The 14,075-nt window shown below is 56.9% G+C and overlaps 1 protein-coding gene across 1 annotated transcript in view; it reads left to right on the top strand.

Moving 5' to 3' along the window:
- The window catches only part of SUPT16H (SPT16 homolog, facilitates chromatin remodeling subunit), a gene marked incomplete at its 3' end in the record, with an annotated part of 17,503 nt that extends 3,454 nt beyond the window's left edge, over window positions 1-14,049 (top strand). Inside the window, exons 5-17 of the mRNA XM_014961742.1 lie at window positions 1,509-1,574; window positions 1,685-1,780; window positions 5,656-5,771; window positions 5,857-6,010; window positions 7,878-8,005; window positions 8,089-8,224; window positions 8,314-8,440; window positions 8,522-8,640; window positions 8,745-8,870; window positions 11,461-11,573; window positions 12,661-12,736; window positions 13,657-13,826; window positions 13,911-14,049. Of these exons, the coding sequence (XP_014817228.1) occupies window positions 1,509-1,574; window positions 1,685-1,780; window positions 5,656-5,771; window positions 5,857-6,010; window positions 7,878-8,005; window positions 8,089-8,224; window positions 8,314-8,440; window positions 8,522-8,640; window positions 8,745-8,870; window positions 11,461-11,573; window positions 12,661-12,736; window positions 13,657-13,826; window positions 13,911-14,049 (1,566 nt within the window). The remainder of the gene's footprint in view (window positions 1-1,508; window positions 1,575-1,684; window positions 1,781-5,655; window positions 5,772-5,856; window positions 6,011-7,877; window positions 8,006-8,088; window positions 8,225-8,313; window positions 8,441-8,521; window positions 8,641-8,744; window positions 8,871-11,460; window positions 11,574-12,660; window positions 12,737-13,656; window positions 13,827-13,910) is intronic.
- Window positions 14,050-14,075: the final 26 nt, after the last annotated feature.

Here is a 14,075-nt window from a genome sequence, read left to right as displayed (position 1 = left end):
GGGACCTTCTGGAGATGTCAGGGCCCTCCTGGGATGGGACCTTCTGGGATGGGGTGGGACCTCCTGGAGATCTCAAGGATCTTCTGGAGTGGTGGGACCTTCTGTGGTGGGACCTTCTGGAGATCTTGGGGACCTTCTGGAGATCTTGGGGACCTTCTGGGGTGGTGGGACCTTCAGTGGTGGGACCTTCTGGAGATGTCAGGGACCTCCTGGGATGGGACCTTCTGGGATGGGGTGGGACCTCCTGGAGATCTCAAGGATCTTCTGGGGTGGTGGGACCTTCTGTGGTGGGATCTTCTGGAGATCGCTAGGACCTTCTGGGGTGGTGGGACCTTCTGGAGATCTTGGGGACCTTCTGGAGATCTTGGGGACCTTCTGGGGTGGTGGGACCTTCTGTGGTGGGACCTTCTGGAGATCTCGGGGACCTTCTGGAGATCTTGGGGACCTCCTGGAGTGGTGGGACCATCTGGAGATCTTCGGGACCTTCTGGGGTGAGGTGGGACCTCATGGAGATCTCAGGGACCTTCTGTGGTGGGACCTTCTGGAGATCTCCAGGAGCTTCTGGAGTGGTGGGACCTTCTGTGGTGGGACCTTCTGGAGATCTCGGGGACCTTCTGGGGTGGTGGGACCTTCTGGGGTGGGACCTCCTGGAGTGGTGGGACCATCTGGAGATCTTAGGGACCTTCTGGAGATCTTGAGGACCTCCTGGAGTGGTGGGACCTTCTGGAGATCTCCAGGAGCTTCTGGAGTGGTGGGACCTTCTGTGGTGGGACCTTCTGGAGATCTCAGGGACCTCCTGGAGTGGTGGGACCTTCTGGGGTGGTGGGACCTTCTGTGGTGGGACCTTCTGTGGTGGGACCTTCTGGAGATCTTGGGGACCTTCTGGAGATCTTGGGGACCTTCTGGGGTGGTGGGACCTTCTGTGGTGGGACCTTCTGTGGTGGGACCTTCTGGAGATCTTGGGGACCTTCTGGAGATCTTGGGGACCTTCTGGGGTGGTGGGACCTTCTGTGGTGGGACCTTCTGTGGTGGGACCTTCTGGAGATCTTGGGGACCTTCTGGAGATCTTGGGGACCTTCTGGGGTGGTGGGACCTTCTGGGGTGGGACCTTCTGTGGTGGGACCTTCTGGAGATCTTGGAGATCTTCTGGGGTGAGGTGGGACCTCCTGGAGAACTTCAGGACCTTCTGGGGTGGTGGGACCTTCTGGGATGGGACCTCCTGGAGATCTTGAGGACCTTCTGGGTTGAGGTCCTTCACCCAGGTCCTTCCTCCCCCAGGAGGGTCCGGCCACCGTCCTCACCTCGGTCAAGAAGAAGGTGAAGAACGTCGGCATCTTCCTTCTGTGGTGGGACCTTCTGGAGATCTTGGAGATCTTCTGGGGTGAGGTGGGACCTCCTGGAGAACTTCAGGACCTTCTGGGGTGGTGGGACCTTCTGGGATGGGACCTCCTGGAGATCTTGAGGACCTTCTGGGTTGAGGTCCTTCACCCAGGTCCTTCCTCCCCCAGGAGGGTCCGGCCACCGTCCTCACCTCGGTCAAGAAGAAGGTGAAGAACGTCGGCATCTTCCTCAAGGTGACACTTTGGGGCCAAACTCTTCCATTTTGGGCAATTTTCCCCTCAAAAAAATCATCATTTTGAGTAAAAAACCCAAATTTTGCTCTTTTTGCCCCAAAAAAATGCAGAATGAGGATGAGGAGGAGGAAGAGGAGGAGAAGGATGAAGCTGAAGATCTTCTGGGGAGAAGCTCCAGGGCGGCGCTGCTGACGGAGAGGACACGGGTGGGTTGTCCACCTTGGAGGTCCACCTTGGAGGTCCACCTTGGGGTGGGATGTCCACCCTGGAAGTCCACCTGGGTTTGGAGGTCCACCTGGGGTTGGATGTCCACCTTGGAGGTCCACCTGGGGTTGGGTGGTCCACCTGGGGTTGGGTGACCTCCTTGGAGGTCCACCCGAGGTTGGAGATCCACCTTGGAGGTCCACCTGAGGTTGGGTGTCCACCTTGGAGGTCCACCTGAGGTTGGAGGTCCACCTTGGAGGTCCACCAGGGGTTGGGTGTCCACCTTGGAGGTCCACCTCGGTGGGATGTCCACCTTGGAGATCCACCTGGGGTTGGAGATCCACCTTGGAGGTCCACCTGGGGGTTGGGTGTCCACCTTGGGGTGGGGTGTCCACCTTGGAGGTCCACCTGGGGTGGGGTGTCCACCTTGGGGTGGGATGTCCACCTTGGAGGTCCACCTGGGGTTGGAGGTCCACCTTGGAGGTCCACCTGGGGTTGGAGATCCACCTTGGAAGTCCACCTGGGGTTGGATGTCCACCTTGGAGGTCCACCTGGGGTTGGGTGTCCACCTTGGGGTGGGATGTCCACCTTGGAGGTCCACCTGGGGTTGGAGATCCACCTTGGAGGTCCACCTGAGGTTGGGTGTCCACCTTGGAGGTCCACCTAGGGTTGGGTGTCCACCTGGGGTTGGAGATCCACCTTGGAGGTCCACCTTGGTGGGTTGTCCACCTTGGAGGTCCTCCTGAGGTTGGGTGTCCACCTTGGAGGTCCACCTGGGGTTGGAGATCCACCTTGGAGGTCCACCTGGGGTGGGGTGTCCACCTTGGAGGTCCACCTGGGGTGGGGTGTCCACCTTGGAGGTCCATCCGAGGTTGGATGTCCACCTTGGAGGTCCACCTTGGTGGGATGTCCACCTTAGAGGTCCACCCGAGGTTGGAGGTCCACCAGGGGTTGGAGGTCCACCTTGAAGGTCCACCTAGATAGGTTTTCCGCCTCGGTTCTCCACCGGGGTGGGTCACCCCATGGATTGTCCACGTGGGGTGGAGTTTCCACCTCCATGGTCACCTCAGGGGTGGGTTCTCCACCTTGGAGGTCCACCCAGGGTTGGGATGTCCACCTTGGAGGTCCACCTAGATAGGTTCTCCACCTCAGTTCTCCACCCTGGTGGCTCGCCCCACGGGTTGTCCACGTGGGGTGGAGTCTCCACCTCCATGGTGATCTCAGGGGTGGGTTGTCACCTCCGTGTCCCCACCCCAGGTTGGAGATCCACCTTGGAGGTCCACCTAGATGGGTTCTCCACCTCAGATCTCCACCGGGGTGGCTCGTCCCACCGATTGTCCACGTGGGGTGGAGTCTCCACCTCCATGGTGACCTCAGGGGTGGGTTCTCCACCTTGGAGGTCCACCCAGGGTTGGGATGTCCACCTTGGAGGTCCACCTAGATAGGTTCTCCACCTCGGTTCTCCACCCTGGTGGCTCGCCCCACGGGTTGTCCACGTGGGGTGGAGTCTCCACCTCCATGGTGACCTCAGGGGTGGGTTGTCACCTCCGTGTCCCCACCCCAGGTTGGAGATCCACCTTGGAGGTCCACCTAGATGGGTTCTCCACCTCAGATCTCCACCGGGGTGGCTCGCCCCATGGATTGTCCACGTGGGGTGGAGTCTCCACCTCCATGGTGACCTCAGGGGTGGGTTGTCACCTCCGTGTCCACCCCATAGAACGAGCTGACGGCCGAGGAGAAGCGCCGGGCCATGGGACCTTCTGGAGATCTTGAGGACCTTCTGGGTTGAGGTCCTTCACCCAGGTCCTTCCTCCCCCAGGAGGGTCCGGCCACCGTCCTCACCTCGGTCAAGAAGAAGGTGAAGAACGTCGGCATCTTCCTCAAGGTGACACTTTGGGGCCAAACTCTTCCATTTTGGGCAATTTTCCCCTCAAAAAAATCATCATTTTGAGTAAAAAACCCAAATTTTGCTCTTTTTGCCCCAAAAAAATGCAGAATGAGGATGAGGAGGAGGAAGAGGAGGAGAAGGACGAAGCTGAAGATCTTCTGGGGAGAAGCTCCAGGGCGGCGCTGCTGACGGAGAGGACACTCCTCAAGGTGACACTTTGGGGCCAAACTCTTCCATTTTGGGCAATTTTCCCCTCAAAAAAATCATCATTTTGAGTAAAAAACCCAAATTTTGCTCTTTTTGCCCCAAAAAAATGCAGAATGAGGATGAGGAGGAGGAAGAGGAGGAGAAGGATGAAGCTGAAGATCTTCTGGGGAGAAGCTCCAGGGCGGCGCTGCTGACGGAGAGGACACGGGTGGGTTGTCCACCTTGGAGGTCCACCTTGGAGGTCCACCTTGGGGTGGGATGTCCACCCTGGAAGTCCACCTGGGTTTGGAGGTCCACCTGGGGTTGGATGTCCACCTTGGAGGTCCACCTGGGGTTGGGTGGTCCACCTGGGGTTGGGTGACCTCCTTGGAGGTCCACCCGAGGTTGGAGATCCACCTTGGAGGTCCACCTGAGGTTGGGTGTCCACCTTGGAGGTCCACCTGAGGTTGGAGGTCCACCTTGGAGGTCCACCAGGGGTTGGGTGTCCACCTTGGAGGTCCACCTCGGTGGGATGTCCACCTTGGAGATCCACCTGGGGTTGGAGATCCACCTTGGAGGTCCACCTGGGGGTTGGGTGTCCACCTTGGGGTGGGGTGTCCACCTTGGAGGTCCACCTGGGGTTGGGTGGTCCACCTTGGAGGTCCTCCTTGGTTGGGTGTCCACCTTGGAGGTCCACCTGAGGTTGGAGGTCCACCTTGGAGGTCCACCTGGGGTTGGAGATCCACCTTGGAAGTCCACCTGGGGTTGGATGTCCACCTTGGAGGTCCACCTGGGGTTGGGTGTCCACCTTGGGGTGGGATGTCCACCTTGGAGGTCCACCTGGGGTTGGAGATCCACCTTGGAGGTCCACCTGAGGTTGGGTGTCCACCTTGGAGGTCCACCTAGGGTTGGGTGTCCACCTGGGGTTGGAGATCCACCTTGGAGGTCCACCTTGGTGGGTTGTCCACCTTGGAGGTCCTCCTGAGGTTGGGTGTCCACCTTGGAGGTCCACCTGGGGTTGGAGATCCACCTTGGAGGTCCACCTGGGGTGGGGTGTCCACCTTGGAGGTCCACCTGGGGTGGGGTGTCCACCTTGGAGGTCCATCCGAGGTTGGATGTCCACCTTGGAGGTCCACCTTGGTGGGATGTCCACCTTAGAGGTCCACCCGAGGTTGGAGGTCCACCAGGGGTTGGAGGTCCACCTTGAAGGTCCACCTAGATAGGTTTTCCGCCTCGGTTCTCCACCGGGGTGGGTCACCCCATGGATTGTCCACGTGGGGTGGAGTTTCCACCTCCATGGTCACCTCAGGGGTGGGTTCTCCACCTTGGAGGTCCACCCAGGGTTGGGATGTCCACCTTGGAGGTCCACCTAGATAGGTTCTCCACCTCAGTTCTCCACCCTGGTGGCTCGCCCCACGGGTTGTCCACGTGGGGTGGAGTCTCCACCTCCATGGTGATCTCAGGGGTGGGTTGTCACCTCCGTGTCCCCACCCCAGGTTGGAGATCCACCTTGGAGGTCCACCTAGATGGGTTCTCCACCTCAGATCTCCACCGGGGTGGCTCGTCCCACCGATTGTCCACGTGGGGTGGAGTCTCCACCTCCATGGTGACCTCAGGGGTGGGTTCTCCACCTTGGAGGTCCACCCAGGGTTGGGATGTCCACCTTGGAGGTCCACCTAGATGGGTTCTCCACCTCGGTTCTCCACCGGGGTGGCTCGTCCTGTGGGTTGTCCACGTGGGGTGGAGTCTCCACCTCCATGGTGACCTCAGGGGTGGGTTGTCACCTCCGTGTCCACCCCATAGAACGAGCTGACGGCCGAGGAGAAGCGCCGGGCCCACCAGAAGGAGTTGGCCGCCCAACTCAACGAAGAAGCCCGCCGCCGCCTGACGGAGCAGAAGGGGGAGCAGCAGATCCAAAAGTAAAGTCCCCTCATTATTTTTGGGGTCAAAACCCACCGTTTTGGGATCATCATGGACCTTCTCCACCATCTCCACCATCTCCAGGGCCAGGAAGTCCAACATCTCCTACAAGAACCCGGCCTTGATGCCCAAGGAGCCCCACATCCGGGAGATGAAGATCTACATCGATAAGAAGTACGAGACGGTCATCATGCCCGTCTTCGGCATCGCCACCCCCTTCCACATCGCCACCATCAAGGTGAGGACAACCCCGAAGCCACCTGAGATACCTTCAAGGAGGAACCTGTAGGATCTCGGAGGGTTTCGGGGGGGGATTTGGAAAGGTTTCGGGGGGGTTAGAGGTGGTTTTGGGGGCCCACCATCATCTCGAGGTGGTTTTGGGGTCCCACCAGCAACCCAACCTTCTCCCCAAGCCTCAACCCAAGGTGGTTTTGGGGTCCCACCTTCCCCCCAACCCTCAACCCAAGGTGGTTTTGGGGTCCCACCACCATCTCAAGGTGGTTTTGGGGTCCCACCTTCTCCCCAACCCTCAACCCCAGGTGGTTTTGGGGTTCCACCATCATCTCAAGGTTGGTTTTGGGGTCCCACCATCAACTCAACCCTCAACCAAGGTGGTTTTGGGGTCCCACCATCATCTCGAGGTGCTTTTGGGGTCCCACCATCAACTCAACCCTCAACCAAGGTGGTTTTGGGGTCCCACCATCATCTCGAGGTGCTTTTGGGGTCCCACCATCAACTCAACCCTCAACCAAGGTGGTTTTGGGGTCCCACCATCATCTCGAGGTGGTTTTGGGGTCCTACCATCAACCCAACCTTCTCCCCAACCTTCAACCCAACGTGGTTTTGGGATCCCACCATCATCTCAAGGTGGTTTTGGGTTCCCACCTCCAACCCCAACGTAGTTTTTGGGTCCCACCATCATCTCAAGGTGGTTTTGGGGTCCCACCATCAACTCAACCTTCAACCAACGTAGTTTTGGGGTCCCATCTTCTCCCCAACCTCCAACCCAACGTAGTTTTGGGGTCCCACCACCATCTTAAGGTGGTTTTGGGGTCCCACCATCATCTCAAGGTTGGTTTTGGGGTCCCACCATCATCCCAAAGTGGTTTTGGGGTCCCACCTTCCCCCCCTCAACCCCAGGTGGTTTTGGGGTTCCACCATCATCTCAAGGTGGTTTTGGGATCCCACCATCATCTCAAGGTGGGTTTTGGGGTCCCACCTTCCCCCCAACCCTCAATGCAACGTAGTTTTGGGGTCCCACCACCACCCCAAGGTTCTTTTGGGTTCCCACCTCCAACCCCAACGTAGTTTTGGGGTCCCACCACCATCTCAAGGTGGTTTTGGGGTCCCACCATCAACTCAACCTTCAACCAACGTAGTTTTGGGGTCCCATCTTCTCCCCAACCTCCAACCCAACGTAGTTTTGGGGTCCCACCACCATCTTAAGGTGGTTTTGGGGTCCCACCATCATCTCAAGGTTGGTTTTGGGGTCCCACCATCATCCCAAAGTGGTTTTGGGGTCCCACCTTCCCCCCAACCTCCATCCCAACGTAGTTTTGGGGTCCCACCACCATCTCAAGGTGCTTTTCGGGTCCCACCTTCCCCCCCAACCCTCAACCCAACGTGGTTTTGGGTTCCCACCACCCCCCCAACCTCCAACCCAACATAGTTTTGGGGTCCCACCACCATCTTAAGGTGGTTTTGGGGTCCCACCATCATCTCAAGGTTCTTTTGGGGTCCCACCATCAACCCAACCTTCTCCCCAACCCTCAACCCAACGTAGTTTTGGGGTCCCACCACCCCCCAACCCTCAACCCCAGGTGGTTTTGGGGTTCCACCATCATCTCAAGGTCCTTTTGGGGTCCCACCACCATCCTAAGGTGGTTTTGGGTTTCCACCTCCAACCTCAACGTAGTTTTGGAGTCCCACCACCACCCTGAGGTGGTTTTGGGGTCCCACCATCAACCCAACCTTCTCCCAACCCTCAACCCGACGTAGTTTTGGGTTCCCACCACCCCCATCTCTTCCCGATCTTCACCCTCCTCCTTCCCCTTGCGTTTTCGGGGTTGACCGTGTCTTCTTCTCCCCTCCCACCCCACCTCCAGAACATCAGCATGTCGGTGGAAGGCGACTACACCTACCTCCGCATCAACTTCTACTGCCCGGGCAGCGCTTTGGGTCGCAACGAGGGCAACATCTTCCCCAACCCCGAGGCCACCTTCGTCAAGGAGATGTGAGGAACCCACCACCACCACCACCACCAGGACCTCTTTTAGAAGGTCTTCTCCAACCTTCTCCTCCTTCTCCACCCCACAGCACCTACAGGGCGTCCAACATGAAGACCCCCGGGGAGCAGACGGTCCCCGCCCTCAACCTCCAAAACGCTTTCCGCATCATCAAGGAGGTCCAAAAACGCTACAAGACCCGAGAGGCCGAGGAGAAGGAGAAGGAGGTGATGGACCTTCTCCCCACCACGTGTTATGGAGTCTCCTGGACCTCCAGGAGGTGGTGGGACCATCGCTTTGGGGTTGTCTTCTCCAGGGTATCGTCAAACAAGACTCTTTGGTGATCAACCTCAACCGCTCCAACCCCAAGTTGAAGGACCTCTACATCAGGCCCAACATCGCCCAGAAGAGGATGCAAGGTTCTTTGGAGGCCCACGTCAACGGTATGGACCTCCTGGTGGGATCTAAGGACCTTCTGAAGGTCCAGGGGTGGTCACTGAGGTGGGTTGTCTTCTTCTCCGTAGGCTTCCGCTTCACCTCGGTGCGTGGAGACAAGGTGGACATCCTCTACAACAACATCAAACACGCCGTCTTCCAACCTTGCGACGGGGAGATGATCATCGTCCTCCATTTCCACCTCAAGGTCTTCTCCAAACCGGTGGTGGGGTGGGGCTGGAAGGAGGTGGAGATGGTTTCTTTGATGGTGGCATCTCAAAAGGTCTTCTCCGTCTCCATGTCCCACCCCAGAACGCCATCATGTTTGGGAAGAAGCGCCACACGGACGTCCAGTTCTACACCGAGGTCGGGGAGATCACCACCGACTTGGGCAAACACCAACACATGCACGACCGCGACGACCTCTACGCCGAGCAGGTAGGAGGACCTTCTCGAAGCTCTTGAGATGCCACCACCCAAGTTTTTTGGGCTCTCCTGGTTGGATTTTGGGCTCTCCTGGTGGTTTCTTGGGGTCTCCTGGTGGTTTTTTGGGGTCTTCTGGTTGTATTTTGGGCTCTCCTGGTGGTTCCTTGGGATCTCCTCATGGTTTTTTGGCATCTACTCATGGTTTTTTGGGGTCTCCTCATGGTTCTTTGGTGTCTCTTGAGGTTTTTTGGGGTCTCCTGGTGGTTTTTGGGGTCTCCTCATGGTTCTTTGGGGTCTCCTGATGGTTTTTTGGGGTCTCTTCGTGGTGTTTTGGGCTCTCCTGATGGTTTTTGGGGTTCTCCTCATGGTTCCTTGGGGTCTCCTCATGGTTTTTTGGCATCTACTCATGGTTCCTTGGGGTCTCCTGGTGGTTTCTTGGGGTCTCCTGGTGGTTCCTTGGGGTCTCCTGGTGGTTTTTTGGGGTCTCCTGGTGGTTCTTTGGTGTCTCTTGAGGTTTTTTGGGGTCTCCTGATGGCTTTTTGGGGTCTCTTCGTGGTGTTTTGGGGTCTCCTGGTGGGTTTTGGGGTTCTCCTCATGGTTCCTTGGGTTCTCCTCATGGTTTTTTGGGGTTCTCCTCACGGTTCTTTGGGGTCTCCTGGTGGTTTTTTGGGGTCTCCTGGTGGTTCTTTGGTGTCTCTTGAGGTTTTTGGGCTCTTCTCGTGGTTCCTTGGGGTCTCCTCATGGTTTTTTGGCATCTACTCATGCTTTCTTGGGGTCTCCTGGTGGTTCCTTGGGGTCTCCTCATGGTTCCTTGGGGTCTCCTGGTGGTTCCTTGGGGTCTCCTGGTGGTTCCTTGGGGTTCTCCTCATGGTTCCTTGGGGTCTCCTGGTGGTTTTTGGGGTCTCCTCACGGTTCTTTGGGGTCTCCTGATGGTTTTTTGGGCTCTTCTTGTGGTTCTTTGGTGTCTCTTGAGGTTTTTTGGGGTCTCCTGATGGTTTTTTGGGGTCTCTTTGTGGTGTTTTGGGGTCTCCTGGTGGTTTTTGGGGTCTCCTGGTGGTTCCTTGGGGTCTCCTCATGGTTTTTTGGCATCTACTCATGGTTTCTTGGGGTCTCCTGGTGGTTTCTTGGGGTCTCCTGGTGGTTTTTGGGGCTCTTCTCGTGGTTCTTTAGTGTCTCTTTAGGTTTTTTGGGGTCTCCTGATGTTTTTTGATGTTCTCCTCACGTGGTTCTTTGGTGTCTCTTGAGGTTTCTTGGGGTCTCCTGGTGGTTTTTGGGGTCTCCTCACGGTTCTTTGGGGTCTCCTGATGGTTTTTTGGGCTCTTCTTGTGGTTCTTTGGTGTCTCTTGAGGTTTTTTGGGGTCTCCTGATGGTTTTTTGGGGTCTCTTTGTGGTGTTTTGGGGTCTCCTGGTGGTTTTTGGGGTCTCCTGGTGGTTCCTTGGGGTCTCCTCATGGTTTTTTGGCATCTACTCAGGGTTTCTTGGGGTCTCCTGGTGGTTTCTTGGGGTCTCCTGGTGGTTTTTGGGGCTCTTCTCGTGGTTCTTTAGTGTCTCTTTAGGTTTTTTGGGGTCTCCTGATGGTTTTTTGGGTTCTCCTCACGGTTCTTTGGGGTCTCCTGGTTGTATTTTGGGGTCTCCTGGTGGTTCCTTGGGGTCTCTTCGTGGTTTTTTGGCATCTACTCATGGTTTCTTGGGGTCTCCTGGTGGTTTTTTGGGCTCTCCTGGTGGTTCTTTGGGGTCTCCTGGTGGTTTTTGGTGTCTCCTGGTGGTTTTTTGGGCTCTTCTCGTGGTTCTTTGGTGTCTCTTGAGGTTTTTTGGGGTCTCCTGATGGTTTTTTGGGGTCTCTTCGTGGTGTTTTGGGGTCTCCTGGTGGTTCCTTGGGGTCTTCTCATGGTTTTTTGGCATCTACTCATGGTTTCTTGGGGTCTCCTGGTGGTTTTTTGGGGTCTCCTGGTGGTTCTTTGGTGTCTCTTTAGGTTTTTTGGGGTCTCCTGATGTTTTTTGGGGGTCTCTTCGTGGTGTTTTGGGGTCTCCTGGTGGTTTTTTGGGCTCTCCTGGTGGTTCCTTGGGGTCTCCTCATGGTTTTTTGGCATCTACTCATGGTTCTTTGGGGTCTCCTGGTGGTTCCTTGGGGTCTCCTCATGGTTCTTTGGGGTCTCCTGGTGGTTCCTTGGGGTCTCCTGGTGGTTTTTTGGGGTCTCCTGGTGGTTTTTTGGGCTCTTCTCGTGGTTCTTTGGTGTCTCTTGAGGTTTTTTGGGGTCTCCTGATGGTTTTTTGGGGTCTCTTTGTGGTGTTTTGGGGTCTCCTGGTGGTTTTTGGGGCTCTTCTCGTGGTTCTTTGGTGTCTCTTGAGGTTTTTTGGGGTCTCCTGATGGCTTTTTGGGGTCTCTTCGTGGTGTTTTGGGGTCTCCTGGTGGGTTTTGGGGTTCTCCTCATGGTTCCTTGGGTTCTCCTCATGGTTTTTTGGGGTTCTCCTCATGGTTCTTTGGGGTCTCCTGGTGGTTTTCTGGGCTGTCCCGATGGTTCCTCAAGGTCTCCTTGTGGTTTTTTGGGGTCTCCTGGTGGTTTTTTGGGGTCCCACCTTGACCTCGTTTTTCTCCACCCAGATGGAACGGGAGATGAGGCACAAGCTCAAGACGGCCTTCAAGAACTTCATCGAGAAGGTGGAGGCCCTCACCAAGGAGGAGTTGGAGTTCGAGGTCCCCTTCCGGGAGTTGGGGTGAGCTGGAGGACATCTCCTGGGGGTTCTTCTGCTGGTGGGATGGTGGCTTCTGGGCTTTTTGGGATGGTTTTGGGGGGTCTCCTGGTTGTATTTTGGGGTCTCCTGGGGGTTTTTGGGGTCTCCTGGTGGTTTTTTGGGTTGTCCTCATGGTTCCTTGGGTTCTCCTGGTGGTTCCTCGAGGTCTTCTCGTGTTTTTTTGGGGTCTCCTGGTGGTTTTTTGGGGTCTCCTGGTGGTTCCTTGGGGTCTCCTCATGCTTTTTTGGGGTCTCCTGGTGGTTTTTTGGGTTCTTCTCTTGGTTCTTTGGGGTCTCCTCATGTTTTTTGGGTTCTCCTCATGGTTCTTTGGCGTCTCTTTAGGTTTTTTGGGGTCTCCTGGTGGTTTATTGGGATCTCCTCATGTTTTTTGGGGTCTCCTCACGGTTCTTTGGTGCGTCCTTGTGGCTTTTTGGGGTCTCTTCATGGTGTTTTGGGGTCTCCTCGTGGTTTTGGGTGTCTCCTCATGGTTTTTTGGGGTCTCTTCATGGTGTTTTGGGGTCTCCTGGTGGTTTTGGGGGCTCTTTTCTTGGTTCTTCGGTGTCTCTTTAGGTTTTTTTGGGTCTCCTGGTGGTTCTTTGGGGTCTCCTCATGGTTTTGGAGTCTCCTGGTGGTTTTTTGGGGTATCTTCATGGTTTTTTGGTGTCTCCTGGTGGTTTTTTGGGATTTCTTGATGGTTCCTCGAGGTCTCCTCATGGTTTTTTGGCATCTACTTGTGGTTTCTTGGGGTCTCCTGGTGGCTTTTTGGTGTCTCCTGGTGGTTTTTGGGGTTCTTCTCATGGTTCTTTGGTGTCTCTTTAGGTTTTTTGGGGTCTCCTGGTGGTTTTTTGGATTCTCCTCACGGTTTCTTGGGGTCTCCTGGTGGTTCCTTGGGGTCTCCTGGTGGCTTTTTGGCTTCTTCTCTTGTTCCTTTGGTATCTCTTTAGGTTTTTTGGGGTCTCCTCATGGTTCCTTGGTGTCTCCTCATGGTTCTTTGGTGTCTCCTGGTGGTTTTTTGGGGTCTCCTCGCGGCTGTTGAGCCTCGTCCCCTCGTGTGTGTGTCCCCCCCCAGGTTCAACGGCGCCCCCTATCGCAGCACCTGCCTCCTCCAACCCACCAGCAGCGCCTTGGTCAACTGCACCGAGTGGGTGAGTCCTCCTCGGGACCTCCATCTTGGAGCTCCACCACCCAAGGTGGAGGTCCACCACCCAACGTGGACCTCCACCACCCAAGGTGGACCTCCACCACCCAATTATGGAGCTCCACCACCCAACGTGGACCTCCACCACCCAACGGTGGAGCTCCACAACCCAACGTGGACCTCCACCACCCAACGGTGGAGCTCCACCACCCAACGTGGACCTCCACCACCCAAGGTGGACCTCCACCACCCAATTATGGAGCTCCACCACCCAACCTGGAGCTCCACCACCCAATTATGGAGGTCCACCACCCAACGTGGACCTCCACCACCCAACGGTGGAGCTCCACCACCCAATTATGGAGCTCCACCACCCAACGTGGACCTCCACCACCCAACGGTGGAGCTCCACCACCCAACGTGGGCCTCCACCACCCAACGGTGGACCTCCACCACCCAACGGGGAGCTCCACCACCCAACGGTGGACCTCCACCACCCAATTATGGAGGTCCACCACCCAATGTGGACCTCCACCACCCAACCTGGAGCTCCACCACCCAACCTGGAGCTCCACCACCCAATTATGGAGGTCCACCACCCAACGTGGACCTCCACCACCCAACGGTGGAGCTCCACCACCCAACGTGGGCCTCCACCACCCGAGGTGGAGCTCCACCACCCAATTATGGAGGTCCACCACCCAATGTGGACCTCCACCACCCAACCTGGAGCTCCACCACCCAACCTGGAGCTCCACAACCCAACGGTGGACCTCCACCACCCAATTATGGAGGTCCACCACCCAATTATGGAGGTCCACCACCAAAAGTGGAGGTCCACCACCCAATTATGGAGCTCCACCACCCAACCTGGAGCTCCTCGGAGGTCCCACCCCTTGCCCCACTGACCTCCTGCCCCACTTCCAGCCCCCCTTCGTGGTCACCTTGGACGAGGTGGAGCTCATCCACTTCGAGAGGGTCCAGTTCCACCTCAAGAACTTCGACATGGTCATCGTCTACAAGGACTACAGCAAGAAGGTCACCATGATCAACGCCATCCCCGTGGCCTCCTTGGACCCCATCAAGGAGTGGCTCAAGTAGGCCCCGCCCCTTTTTATTGACCCCACCCACTTCCCCATTGGCTCCACCCACTTTTTGGTCACCTCCTTCTTCTTCTCCAGCTCCTGTGACCTCAAGTACACGGAGGGCGTCCAGTCCCTCAACTGGACCAAGATCATGAAGACCATCGTGGACGACCCCGAGGGCTTCTTCGAGCAGGGGGGATGGTCCTTCCTGGAGCCCGAGGGAGAGGTAGCTCCTCCCCCTCCCCCCACCCCCCCCTCGGG

Source organism: Calidris pugnax, unplaced genomic scaffold, assembly GCF_001431845.1.
Source record: "Calidris pugnax isolate Ruff unplaced genomic scaffold, ASM143184v1 scaffold881, whole genome shotgun sequence".
NCBI classification, from domain to species: Eukaryota; Metazoa; Chordata; class Aves; order Charadriiformes; family Scolopacidae; genus Calidris; species Calidris pugnax.
The sequence above is the reverse complement of the archived record's forward strand: the minus strand, read 5'-3'. Positions and strand labels throughout refer to the sequence as shown.